The sequence below is a fragment of the Brachionichthys hirsutus genome, chromosome 17 (assembly GCF_040956055.1).
Source record: "Brachionichthys hirsutus isolate HB-005 chromosome 17, CSIRO-AGI_Bhir_v1, whole genome shotgun sequence".
Taxonomy (NCBI): Eukaryota; Metazoa; Chordata; class Actinopteri; order Lophiiformes; family Brachionichthyidae; genus Brachionichthys; species Brachionichthys hirsutus.
Window position 1 is genome coordinate 2,117,245 of NC_090913.1, and position 13,393 is coordinate 2,130,637.

A 13,393-nucleotide genomic window follows, 5' to 3' on the forward strand; every position below is an offset into this window, starting at 1 on the left:
CGGCAGCCTGGCTGTTAATTGTTGGAGCCGGACATCGACATCACTCTGCATCTGTTTTATAATTACATCTCGAACTCTAAATTGGAGAGATTTATTGAAACTAATTGCTGGTCTCTTGGGGAGCCGACCCGTCTGAATGTCGGGCTCTGAAAACACACCGAGTCGTCGTTGTAATTCGATGTGAGGGGAGGGAGTGACATCACTTCTGCCGGAGGTGTTGAGTTACTGCCTCGGAGAGACGAGCGTGGAGACGGCGGAGAGCTTTTAATGTGGATTTAGTCACTGCAGCTTTTATTTAGGCGTGGAAGGAGCCACTTTAAATCTGTTTTCATCTGACTCCATCCTGTAATGTGGGTTTCGTGTTTTCTAATCGAGACCGAGCAGGACGTTGTGTTGCCGTGCAACAGCTTCTCATTTCTGTCAGATAAACTGATTGGCTGCTTCCTTCCTGTCCCACAGAGAACGTCAAGAGCAGCTGACGGGGTATCGGAAGAGAGGGCCCAAGCCGAAGCCCCTTCTGGTTCAGGTGAAGACAAAAAAATGATTGCTCTTCTGGTTCAATCAATCGAGAAGAAGAAGCATTTCTAGATATGCTTCATTTACAGTAAATAACTTCCCCTCCAAATTATAGGAATAAATAAACGTTTCAGGTATTTAAATTTACACTGTCCAAAGCTGGAATTTCTATAGCCTGCATTTCCCATAATGCAGCTGAGGGGTATTGTTCGGAGCCACAGAAGGCCTCGCCTATCTGGGTCACCTGCCTCACTATGCTAAGTCACGGAGTTTCCATTTAATTGTGTCGCGCTTGAGAAATTTACCACGAACAAGATCCCTCGATAAATTCACGTAACAGTTGTGGCTCTTGGATTCGTACATTTGCCGCATCAATCACCGGCCCAAAGGCCGTGGGAACCCCTCAGAGAAGGGTCTTGTTCCTGCGTTGGCGGTAACGCGGGATAAAGTCAATGACGGGACGCTGGCATTCCTCCGGGCTGAGGTCACAGCCGCACTTTTAAAATGTCACTCTCAAGACGAGGTCGGCGTCTGAAAGGGCTGCAGTCCGGGTGAACGCGGGCGAAGGCCCCTGAAATAAACGGTGTGCTCGCTGGGGCCTCAGGCGAACCCTCTCACACGGTTTCTACAGTGCAGCTCAGGCCTCCAATGAACGTGTCTAAAGCAGACATGGTAGAAAGGATGTTCTTTTTTTTTTAACATGCTTGCTTAAACGTCCTCGTCGCTGCGTTTGTCGCGTCAGTTTGCACTTATGCAGGTTTCTTTCTGCTCTTCCAGGTTCCTTCCTTTGCAAAGAGATCCAGCATCCTGGCAGACCTTCAGGAAGCATCCCCCGATGAGGACCAGTGTCAGAAGACCAGTCCTATCCATGCGATTTGTCCCCAGGGCCAGCAATACCAGCTGAACAGCAAGAAGCACCACCAGTACCAGCCGCCATGCGGGGAGCGTGAGTCCGAGCCGCCGGGCAACGGCAAGACGTTCTACTACCAGCTCAACAGCAGGAAGCACCACCAGTACCAGCCGGACCTCAAGGTGCACGATCCCCCATACCCTCAACCCCATGAGGTGAAAGCTCCAGAGCTGGCGAAGAAGGGCTACAACCTCCCCCCCGTGTTGCAGCAAAAGTGGGTCCGGGACAAAGACTCGGGCTGTCTGACCAAAGTCAAGGATATCACCATGGAGCTAAAGAAGCTCCCAGCGGACCTCGGGTGTCACAAAGAACCGGAGCGGGTCGAACCGAAAGAGGTTGCGTCGCCGCAGTTCAGCGGCGTCGGCAACAGCAAGCTAAAGATTGTGAAGAACAAAAACAAGAACGGGAGGATCGTTATCGTCATGAGCAAATACATGGAAAACGGGATGAAAGTGGCTAAGCTTGAAAGCGCCGATTCTGAGCGGGCGGAGAAGTCGCTGCCAGGCGCCGACGGCGGCGCTGAGAAACACCTCGAGAAGATGAGGCTCGTCAAGAAGCTCGGTCTCATGAATGGATTTACAAAGAACTCCAAAGACCGGCCGACTGGTCCCAGTTCCGGGTTAAATGGCGCTTGCCTCAAAGAAAAGGAACAGACCCCCAAAATGAAGCCGGAACATCATAAACATGCCGAGGTCAGGGGTCGGGGGCAGCTTCGGGAGGATCAGACTTTACAATTGACGACCAAGCCTAATCTGCTTTCCGTGCCTTTGGACAGGGCGGCGTCCTCCCCATTGGACAAAAGAGGGAACCCGGGTGGACCTCAAGGACTAAAGCGACACTTCTCCAACACAGACGGCGAGGAGCTTGGGGGTAGTAAGAGGTTTTTGAGCTTCAGGAGTACCAGTGGCCCCACCACGGCATCCCCACGCACCCAACACCCGGGTCACGCCGGACTGCAGGACTGTCTGCATGCGGAGCAGGACGAACCGATTGACCTGAGCATTCTGAAGTCCAGACCTGAAACACACACACAAGCTGAAACTGCAGCACAAGCTGAAACACGCACGCAAGAAGAAGAAGCAGACGCACAAATGGAGTCGCAGACGGACACCCGGCGTGAAACGCGAAAGACTCCAGAGGAGGACAAAGTGGATTCGTTGTCCGTTTCCCGCTGTGAGAGGAGAGAAGAGGAAATGTTTCCTTCGTTTCAGCCTTTCCTTGGGAATATCGTGATCACAGACATCACGACGAACTGCCTCACGGTCACGTTTAAGGAATACGTAGCCGCGTAGCTGGGACCTCCTGTGTCGTATACATGCACTTCAGATTTATTAGCGGCTTCGGACGCTTGAATGTACAAACGGACCCTTGATGTTGTTTTCATGGTCAAGTTGGGGTTAAAACAAAGAGCGTTATTTACATATCTTTAGTCTTGATCACATGCAGTATCTGATTTCTATAGAAAGTCTGTTAAATATTGCCCCTGACTCCTGTGAATCCTCCTGATTTTCTGTGGATGTGATTGGATCACACACTCAGCTCAGAGTTGGACTGGAAGGAAGAGAAGTTGTGTTGGAATACGTGTGAACAGTCGGATTTAAACGTGGATGCGCTGCTTTAACGGAAGGGGCCGGGAGATGAAGAAAAACGAAGCATATACCTGTCAAAAAAAAACTGTTTTGAAATGTTTGAAGTAAAATAGTCTGTTTAATTTAAATTAGAGCTTATCTATTATTTCTTTCTCTGTGTGAATCACACCCTGACATGGTGGCTGGTGTGCGGTCGACAGCTTGAATAAATTCTGTAACTGCGTGGGGAATTAATGGTGAAAACACCTCGTCATCATCAGGTCTGCCCCTTGCGTCATACTCATACATGCCCCCCCCCCCCCCCCCCCAACTCTACCTTCAGCACTTTGCGCCCTGAGGCGCGTTAAACCTTCCTGTGAGAACTCTGACCTGACGCGCACTTTTGAGCATTTTTGTGCAGACTCAAAAGAAAAAAGTAAGCTTTCACCGAAACATTTTGCAATAATAAAATTGTTTGCAGATGATTTGTGGACTTGTGTGCAATTTTATTTTGTTGCTGTCCGATCACGTGATCTTGAGAAATAAAGATTTCAAGAAGAAGGCGCAGCAGTGGTCGCCTCAGAAGTTTCCAAGTGTGGACTTGCGGGTGTGCGCGCGCGTACGTGTGCGTGTGGGTTGCGGGGCGTGAGGATTATTGTAGGACCTGTTGGTTTATTTTCATACTCGGCCCGGATTAACGCGCCTGCAGGTCAGGAGCACAGTGGCGTTCGTTAAAACGTCAAACCGACTGAACCTCTGACGCACCGAGATCCGCTCCTCAGAACAGGCTCTGAATTATGAACGAACGCGGGGAGCGCGTGAAAGTCATTCGTTGCTGTCGCGTCTGTCCGCCGCCGCGTCACGGCTGGGCCAACTCGCGCGTCCCCGCGGAGGGTTTATTCCGATCCCCGCTCCTGTGACGTGACGGCTGTTCCTGTCCCGCACGGTTCTTCCTGAGAGACGAAGATGATGAAGATTATGTCTTTGCGCGGACGCTTTAATTACAGGGAGGGTGCGTGCTTTTATTTCCATCTTTCGTGTTTCCACGCACAGTTCCCGTCCCTCAGCCGGAGGGCGCTTTAAAACGATGAGGGGATGATCTGCGTCATCTCCTGGCTACCCCCCCCCCCCCCCCCCCCCCCCCCCCCGGTCTCGTATCCTCCTTTCCTGCATGGCTCAAACGTTGGTTTACGTCCCGACCATTTCCTCGGCTGCACCGCACCAATAAAAATGTTTTCTATACTCTGCGCGTAAATGTGAGGAAACAGAAAATGGCTGTCCCCTTTCTTCTCCGCTGCAGCTGCAGCAGCCGAAAAATATCCTCTTCTGGATTTAGTCCAATCAGTCAGCAGCGAGAGATTCTCCGCGGGGTTTATAAGGACACGTTATTTTATTTCATTAGTGGCCATCAGATGTCTTGTTTGATTAGAAAACAAAAACAGAAGCAGTTAGTTGTGAAAGCTTTATTATAAAATAAATCAAGAGGCGCGTAAAATCGTGAAAGAAGCACTTCTGGCGATCCACCCTGTTGGATTCCTCTTATCTTACGGGTCACGCGTGACCGAGTCAGGCCTTCGGCGGGCTGGGACCGTGGATTTCAGGAGATAAAAAGGAAAGGCATGCGCTGCGGTATGATTCGGAATCACGTGGAAGTGAAGTCAATTCCGAGCCAAACGCGTCTTCCATCCATGTGGAGCACAAGGTCTCTCTCTCTATTTAACCAGGTTAGTTATTCTCATTTACAATCAGACCTGGACCTATACGTTGCATGTTTTAGGTGGTGGGAGGAACCCGGAGAACCCAGAGAGAACCCAGAGAGAACCCCGAAAGAACCCAGAGAGAACCCGGAAAGAACATAGAGAGAACCCGGAGAGAACCCAGAGAGAACCCAGAAAGAACCCAGAGAGAACCCGGAGAGAACCCAGAGAGAACCCGGAAAGAACCTAGAGAGAACCCGGAGAGAACAAAGAGAGAACCCCATGAACTATAGCAACTCATTTAATTTGTGAAAACGAATTTAGAAACGAAAAATAAATCATGTCAGGATATCTGGAACAAACCCCCCACGCAGGCCCACTGTCAGATCCCCACGCCACACCAGCCCCACGACCGGGTGCGCGTTTATGAGCCCGTAGAACGGACTCTGGAATCTGGACGGGTCCGTTCATTCTCCCACGTCACAGAACCGCTTCGATAACGCGACGCGATTATGGACTGGCCAAGGGACGGGAACAAAAGCATAATTGCCCCCTATAAAGATAAAACTGCCCCGTCTTCTTATTAGATGCACCGCTTGTAAGTAAATTAAATCCGCATCGTATTCATGTCTCTGTTTCCTGATGATCCCGCCTCTCACGAGGAGAATCTGTTCATGGTCCTCTGGGGTCGAGGCTCGTATTTTTCCTCTTTCCATATCACTGCCTTTGTGGTATCTGCTCGGGCTTTCCCGTCCGTGCATGCGCATGCACAGCGTCTTGCCCGGATACAAGCCAACCAATGGTGTGTTATCGGCGGCAGCGCTGCTGCACTGCAGGCGCGCCGAGACCAATCGCATCCAGACTGCAAGGTGTGCGCGTCGTCTTCCCTTTCTGTCTCAGCCGAGTGGACAGGAAAGACAAGAAAATAAGTATAGTCCTCCAACCGGAGGCAACCGGACACGCTGCCCCCCGGTTCTCTACGGCCCCGTTCCGCTAGAATCAAAGATAATTCATTTCATTCTAAATCACATCCTTAGAAATCACTAATTTAACCAGATTTATCCACCGTTATTCGGATTCATGAAATAAAAGAATAAACTGTGCAGGGCGCGCAGAGTCATTTCTTCTGGGGCCAAGATTTGCTGCCTAAACAGGTCGGGGTGTTTTTTTTATTTTATTAGCAACGAACTGTTATGTTTGGAAACAATTTATTTCCATCGAATATTTACGCTTAAAATTAAATCCACAGCTGCGTCGCGCAGTTTGGAATTTGCTTAAAAATCCTGGGCAAAACAATTTTCCTCTGGGATGGAATGTTTGGGATTGGAGCTAACAAAGGTCCAATAAAGGCAGTATTCCTGGGAATTGTCGTGACCTTTAACGGATCAACGCAACAGACGTTGTGTGTTTGAGTCCCGGGACTCCCGTCGGTTGTTCTCTTTCTGCGCCGGTTATTAACTTTTATTTCACTGAATTGGTTCTTAAGAAATACAAGTCAACATATTTAATCTCATCATCCAAATTAAAAACATGAAGCCGTTTGATTTAAAATGACGCAACGGCGTTAAATGATATAAAATCCAGAACATTCCACACAGCGGAGAGACGGAAAACGGCTTCTGTGTGATTTTCTGGACGTAAAATGTATTTGTTTTATTAATTTCAATAGAAGGTAATAGAAGAATGAACATTTAGGACTATCTTAATAGAAAAATTGTTTTTTTCTCACTCGCTTTAAATAGTTTAAAATCAAATTAATGTCCGTTTATCTTCATTATGACCTAAACCTATTCCACACATTATCACAATAATAATAAAATAATAAAAATCATTATTCCCGCCCTTTATTACAATTACAATTATTACTATTAATTATCGTCGCCTCTATAGTCAATATTTATTCAGCCGCAACAGTTTTTATATGTCTCCTTATTTTTTATAGGAAATAAATTGACATGATCGGATTATAATCCGATCAAAACAGTGATTTTATTCAGATCAACATATTTTACACTTTACCTTGGGATTAGGGTGTACGATTTTATTTCATTGTATTCTTTACATTTTTGTGTATTAAAAATAATAGGCGTAGCATGACGTCATTTGACAACACTAAAGAGTTGTTGAAGGCTTTGATGCTTTTGTGTTTTATTAGCTGTGCGGTGACGGCGGGGCGAACGCGTTACGTCACGCGGGGAGTTTAAATACGGAAGCCGACCGGTCCCAGCTGTCAACGCGCATCATGGTGTTCTCTTGTTTTATTTTAGATCATGATAAAAGTTTCGTTTTTCTGACAGATTATAAACGAAGGGCCTTCAACGCCTCTCCCGATGGGGATTGACAGAAAACCCGCGGACTGTCCCTTTAGTCGATTCATTCATTTTAACCTTGGGGTAAATGTAGATTTCAATTTTAAATGACGCTTAAATGTTGCATGGATAAAATAAAACGGAAGCGCGCCTGAACCGGCGAATAAAACCAAATGCCACTTGAAACGGTTTCCCATACGCGGTCACAGCGCGCGTGCGTGTACACCGGCCCATAATAACACGTCTATAGCCATAAACTACTTCACTGGACCGAACCGAACGAAATGTTCCTCCCGGCTTCTGTTTCCCGCGTTGTTGCGCAAATGAAACGCCCCCGTTTCCGGGTATCCACCTGCTGTCACGCCGCGTGCGTTTTTGAATTTCCTCTCAAAAGTTGCGCGAAATGATTCACCCGTCGCGCGGGGAGGGGCGGGGCCCCATTTCCCCCTCCGAGAGAATTCACACAGGCGCGTGCTCCTCATGCTCCTCCCCTCACTTAGCAACCCGATCACGTGGCAACGACCGGACCAATGGGCGTCCTCGTAAAGGTTCCACCGTCTGCGGTTTCCTAGCAACGGGGGGGGGGGGGGGGAGAGAAATCGCACTGACGTACATTCTGTTCGGGTAGTATTATGGTCTGTCGGGAATTCAGAGTGGCTGGGATCTGCTCTGCTAGCGTTAGCGAGCAGCGGGCTAGCTGTCGGTAGCACTGGAGGAAACATGGAGCTGTCCGCCGTCGGGGAGAGGGTGTTCGCCGCCGAGTCGATCATCAAACGCAGGATCAGGAAGGTAGGCCGTACGGCCCGCGGGGTTGTTTCCTCCCGCGGCATCAAGCAGCTCGTTTACGCTTCTGCTGCCCCCGCAAGCTAACGGCGTGTGTTTGTTTCTGGTGGCGCGCAGGGTCGGATCGAGTACCTTGTGAAATGGAAGGGCTGGTCCCCAAAGTAAGTCGCCTGTTACGCGTTCGCTGCCCGCGGCTGTCGCGTCTCCGCCGCCTCGGCTATGGAAGTCGTTAGCCCCGCAAAGCTAGCGAGGCAGCGGGCTAATCTCACCTAATGTCCCGCTCCGCAGGTACAGCACCTGGGAACCGGAGGAGAACATTCTGGACTCACGCCTGTTCGCTGCTTTCGAGCAGAGGTAAGAGCCGCGTCGTCTGGCCTCGACTCACCGAACCGAACCGTAACACGCCCGGTAAAGACTTCGCTCCGGTGACACTCCGCCTGTCTGTCCGCAGGGAACGGGAACGGGAGCTGTACGGGCCCAAAAAGAGAGGACCGAAGCCCAAGACGTTCCTGCTCAAGGTACCGCTCGGAAGCTTCTTTGATGTACTGGATGCATGTTCCCGTTTCTTCGCTTTTAAATCGCGTTTCAGGTTTAATCCGTGCTAATTATGCATATTTTAAAGCAGTCGGTGGGTGTGCGTTCACAGATTATACACAACGTTATTTCATTGAAACGAGGATCTAAAAAAAAAATTATAAAAAGAAATATTCAGGTTAAAAAAAATCTCGCGTTTTTTTTTTGTTTTTTAATCTGGCATGCAGGAGAACGAAGCGTGAAATGTGCGCAATGACCGACGGTTAATCCCGAAGTATTAGTCTTCTTAGTTTGACACTAGTTTAACATTCAGAGTGTCCCCTGAACGCACCTCACAGGTGTGAACAACACACACACTTAAATAATGAAACACACAAATCAAAGAAGAACGGATACTTTTATTTTCTGTTTATCTTCTCTCTCCTTTTCTCTCCTTTGCAAAGGCTCAGGCTAAAGTTAAAGGCAAATCCTACGAGTTCAGGAGCGAGGCGGCCCGAGGGACGCGCGCCACCTACCCGGCACCAGAACCGGTCGCCCCCCCCCGGGCCAGGGAGGGTCTGAGAGCTGTTGTCCCCACCATCTTCCCCCCCAGTGCTGTCAACCGCGGCGAAGGCGTGCACGTCCGACGGTCGGAGCTGTGCGTCCAGCGGCCCGGTCCAGCATGTCTCATCCGCGTACCCAAAAGGAGAGGCCCGAAGCCCAAGCCCCGCTTCCAGGACGGCGGCTGCAGCGCTGGGGGGTCGGGGCCTCAGCAGAGGAGCGCTGAGGAGCAGGGGGGCCACATCCCTCACAAACTGACTGGGCTCCACGGGAGGGAGGAGATGAGGCCGGTCAAAGTGTCCCACAGGTACCCAGAGCTCTACGGCCACAGTCGCAAGCACCAACACCATCATCATCATCATCAGCGAGGAAGCAGGCAACACTCGGACCGCAGGCCGCACCCGATCGGAGCAGGCGAGGACGCGCACAGGACTCGGGGCGCGGCGCCGCCTCGCTTCACGCCGCAGTCCGAAGCGGGCCCGAGTGTCCCCGTTGGACTCCCACGGACGGAGAAGCCCTACTTCCTGGACAGGCTGTCCCCGCCCAGGCTCGACGTGGACTTGGACGAGGTGAGATGGAGGCCGTCCCTCGGCGACGTGGACGAGGTCCTGGTGACGGACGTGACCACCAACTTCCTGACCGTCACCATCAAGGAGAGCAGCAGCTGGAAAGGCTTCTTCAAAGACAAGAGATGATCGCCGGCTTCTTCGCTTCGCCTGGATTGGATCAGATCGTTTGAACTTTAGAGTGTGCTTATTAGACAAAGAGGTGTTTGTATGTAATGTATAAAAGCAAATTACATTATGTGCACATATGTATATATAAATATATATATAAGAGTTTGATATGCATTGACTAAATCAAATGGAGTCTATTTCGTAAGTTGCGTTGGTCGAACGCATTTCCTTTGCAGCAGCTATTTCTGTACAGAGCGTTTGAATTCTAAGAGTTTCTAAGTGAGTTTTTTTTCACCCATTTTCCATCCTATAATCTGAGAGATTAAGTTCTGTCTGTAATTTTAGGATGTCTGTTTAATTTGAACCAATTTGACCGAATAGACTGTTCAATTCAACAGGGTTAATATATATATATATATATATATAATCTCAAGCACTTTGAATTCAAAAGTATTATGAAATAATCCGTTTGTGTTGTGTCCAGAGACCGAGCATGTAAATGTCTAACTTTTGAAATAAGATAAATAAATGAACCCCTGTGAGCTTTAACAACGCTTTACCGTTAACAAAAAGTCTACTTTACATTTTCATAGAAAACGTTCCTGAAGCTTTAATGTAATAATAATAAAAAAAATAAAAAAGAGTTTTGTCAATTTGCCTTTTAGACGCTTTTCAATAAATAATTTGAATTTTTCCGATTTCGTTTCTGCCGTGTATTTTTGTCCTTGGAGGGGCTGCGGTGGTTGTCCCGCATGGACATGGACATGTCCCCACTGTCGTCGTGTCCTCCTTGGCCCACATTGCCTCCTTGTGCAGGAGGGCCGATGGCTTCTGCCAGTCCTCCCCAGCGCCGAGTCTGTGGTGAATGAATGAATAATTTAACGTAAAACCAACGCATTATTATGATTATTTTAAATCTTTGAAGGAGATGCATTAACGGGTAAACGGAATAATCCACTCTGAAGCGGGCGCAAGCGTCCACGGCTGTTTTCTAGTTTATTGCGTGTTTTGTTTTATGTTAAAGGCAATGCGGGGTTAAACGCGTTTTTTGTTTTTCCGACAGAGGATGTCCTAAACCCGGAGAGGAGGGACGAGGCCTCGGGCTTGGACTGAAACACGAACGCAGCTTGAGCCGTCCTCCTACCGACAGTAAAACGCGCCGCTTTCAGGCCTCAGCGGCGCGCGTTTGTGTTCGATTGGACTCGGAAAAAAGCTGTCATTTTAAATGTAGGCCTGTAACCCGACACACGACCCACGCATTTAGAGTTCCGTTCAGTCGGCCTAATGGGAATGGCCGGCGGTTCCGATGGGTTTAAGGAAGGAACGAGGCCGGTGCGCGCAGCCGGGCCTTTCATTATCTCGACATCCTGCCGGTCGTCGCTGCCAAAGGGCACCTCCGAACCTCCGAACCTCCGCCCTGTTTGTGCGGAGGTGGCTCGAGCTGCTCTCCTTCATCAGGCGACAAAAGACGCTCAAAGCCTCTTGAACTGATATAAATAATAAGGTGTGTGTGTGCGTGTGCGTCTGTGAATACGTGCGCGTGTGTCCCTCCTCTCATGGTGGTTGAACTCAGCCATTATTCCCCAGAACTGACAAAAGAATGTAGAGTTTATTTGGGATTACTACATTTCACTATGATACACAAATAACACTAAACGCATGACCATTCCTTCAGCAGCCTCCATAAATCAGGAGAGAGAGGGGGGGGGGAGAGAGAGAGAGTTTCCATCTTTTCATTCTTCCAGGGCTTTCCTTGTTTCAGGACAGACGAGTACAGACACGGAAGCATCGTGCATGTCGCCTGCTGTTGGGAATAGACCAGCGATGATGATGCAGTGACATTTCCAACAGTAATATTTAATGATTGTTTCCTGTTTTTGCAAATATGGAAACACAATTTATGGTTTGAAGCGGAAGCTGAGACGTGCACGGCCTCTGTCATCACCGCCATCAGACGGGCTGTCAGTGTGGGTTCAGCCATTGCAGGTTGGTCTCCTGGGCTCGCTGGTCCAGACTCCAGAGCCTGCATGTGGAGCAGATGCTCCTGGGGAGGGACAGAAGCTGATGAAGATGGATGCACTTCGTCACCCACACTAAAGAGCACAGGGAAGAGACCTGTTCTGATGAATGGAAGCAGTCAAACCTATGAAGAACCCAAATGGACCAAGATGACTGTCAGAAAACGGTTTTAGAAATAGCACAACTTTAATTTTTAAAGCAGGCCCTACTTTAAAATCCTGGCATTCAAATTGCATAAGGACAGATCTTTACTATATTTATTCATTTTTGAGTGAAATGCTGCTTACACCTGTGGACCAAACTGGAATGATCAACGATGAAGCTGAGTCTGTCACAAGATCTCAAACAACATCGTTTTTTATTTCATTTTATATATATATATTTTATATTTACATACTACTGTTATTATTTGTTAACTGTCATGTGGCTTTAATTCCTCATGTCGACACTAACCATTCTATTACTCAGTTGTAATGCAGGAGTTACGTTTTTTATTTGTGTGTTTTTTTAAACCTGCCATCATCAACCCAATGTGTTTTAATCCTGCAATGGATGCTTCCAGAGTTATTCATGTTAATAGAGCGCTAATAATGGATGCTTCCAGAGTTATTCATGTTAATAGAGCGCTAATAATGGATGCTTCCAGAGTTATTCATGTTAATAGAGCACTAATAATGGATGCTTCCAGAGTTATTCATGTCAATAGAGCACTAATAATGGATGCTTCAGACGAGGAACTATTGATCTTAAAATAAATGGACCACAGGGACTGTGATCTGTGTTCTGTGATCTTGGCGCTGCGTAAAGCTCACCCTCATGGCCGGCCTTCAGCGGTCGATCCTTCCTCTTGCTGCTTCGCTCAGCTCTCCTTGATGATGGGCTCGGCATCTGAAGGAGAGAAAAGAGACATTTTTACTGGCACACCTGATGAACCTGCTGGCGCCGGAGTAAAAGAAGAATCCACGGCGTTGACAAGCGGCACAAGGAATACGTCCTGGCGAAGAAGACGCAGTTCCCTCAGGATGCCTGCTCCTGACCTGAAGGGCGTGTTTCTTATGGACCTAACAGGTTTTAGGATTGGCTGATCGGTGGGAAAACAGCTCACCACTGAATGCTGCTGGTGAGCCGTTGTTGCTCATCCTTGCTTCATCCTCCTGGCCCACGCGCCACGTGACCCCTGCAGGCAGGGAACCCTCCTCCTGAACGTCACAGAGATGCTGCATGTATGGCTGCTCAAGTTACTGAAATATTAGTACAGCAAAACGACAGAGGAGGGGGAAACAGAAGCACAGCAAATAACTGTCCACTGGGCAGATGATGATGATGATGTCGATTCTAAAAATAGCATTTTCAAAATCAGAGTTCAACATTTCAGGAGAGCTGGTAAATGATCTCCTAACACCTTCACAAATTTTGTCTTCCTGACAAGTTGACTTTAAGAAGTGATGAAATGCCCTCTGACCCCAGAGGGTTAAATCATCGCGTGTGACGCACGTCATCGTGCGTCATCGCTTTAGCTTACCCCTCTTGCGGCCCGTTTCACCCTGGGCATCGCGGGCACGAGCCCGTGAGTGCGCACTAATAAAAAGCGCCGACCGCTCGCAAGGCATTGATGTGTCGCCGCGCATGCGCGCTATGACGCACCGGGTCAGGCGCTCAGAAGTGAAAAATAACGTCCATTTTTTATCCTGCTGGCTTTCACGTCGTCAGAAAAACAGGAAATACGTAATTTCAGTCACGCGACAATTGGTGGAAGTCCGTGGGTTCAAAGGGAAGGAACTTATCCTTCATGATGACTACTGAGGATGACGATGCGCGCCCGTCTGATGAAGACTCCTCA

The 13,393-nt window shown here is 48.7% G+C and overlaps 2 protein-coding genes and 1 long non-coding RNA gene across 4 annotated transcripts in view; 2 read left to right on the plus strand and 1 right to left on the minus strand.

The window, feature by feature from the left end:
• LOC137906654 (E3 SUMO-protein ligase CBX4-like) overlaps window positions 1-3,481 on the plus strand; it is a 3,956-nt gene extending 475 nt beyond the window's left edge. The window contains 2 exon segments of the mRNA XM_068750942.1: window positions 460-526; window positions 1,294-3,481. Of these exon segments, the coding sequence (XP_068607043.1) occupies window positions 460-526; window positions 1,294-2,718 (1,492 nt within the window). The 3' untranslated portion in view covers window positions 2,719-3,481.
• A 4,113-nt stretch (window positions 3,482-7,594) lies between these two features.
• Window positions 7,595-10,226, plus strand: cbx8b (chromobox homolog 8b). The gene is made up of 5 exons (XM_068750902.1): window positions 7,595-7,789; window positions 7,901-7,944; window positions 8,072-8,137; window positions 8,235-8,301; window positions 8,761-10,226. The coding sequence occupies exons 1-5, from the start codon at window positions 7,721-7,723 to the stop codon at window positions 9,550-9,552; spliced, it is 1,038 nt and encodes a 345-aa protein (XP_068607003.1). The 5' UTR covers window positions 7,595-7,720; the 3' UTR covers window positions 9,553-10,226.
• A 916-nt stretch (window positions 10,227-11,142) lies between these two features.
• Window positions 11,143-13,240, minus strand: LOC137907069 (uncharacterized). 2 transcript variants are annotated; one of them, XR_011105916.1, is made up of 4 exons: window positions 13,076-13,240; window positions 12,659-12,794; window positions 12,366-12,441; window positions 11,143-11,578 (listed from the first exon to the last, which is right to left on the minus strand). It is a non-coding gene; the product is annotated as an uncharacterized lncRNA (long non-coding RNA). The 2 variants fall into 2 exon arrangements; XR_011105915.1 differs by having other exon boundaries at window positions 11,143-11,677.
• Window positions 13,241-13,393: the final 153 nt, after the last annotated feature.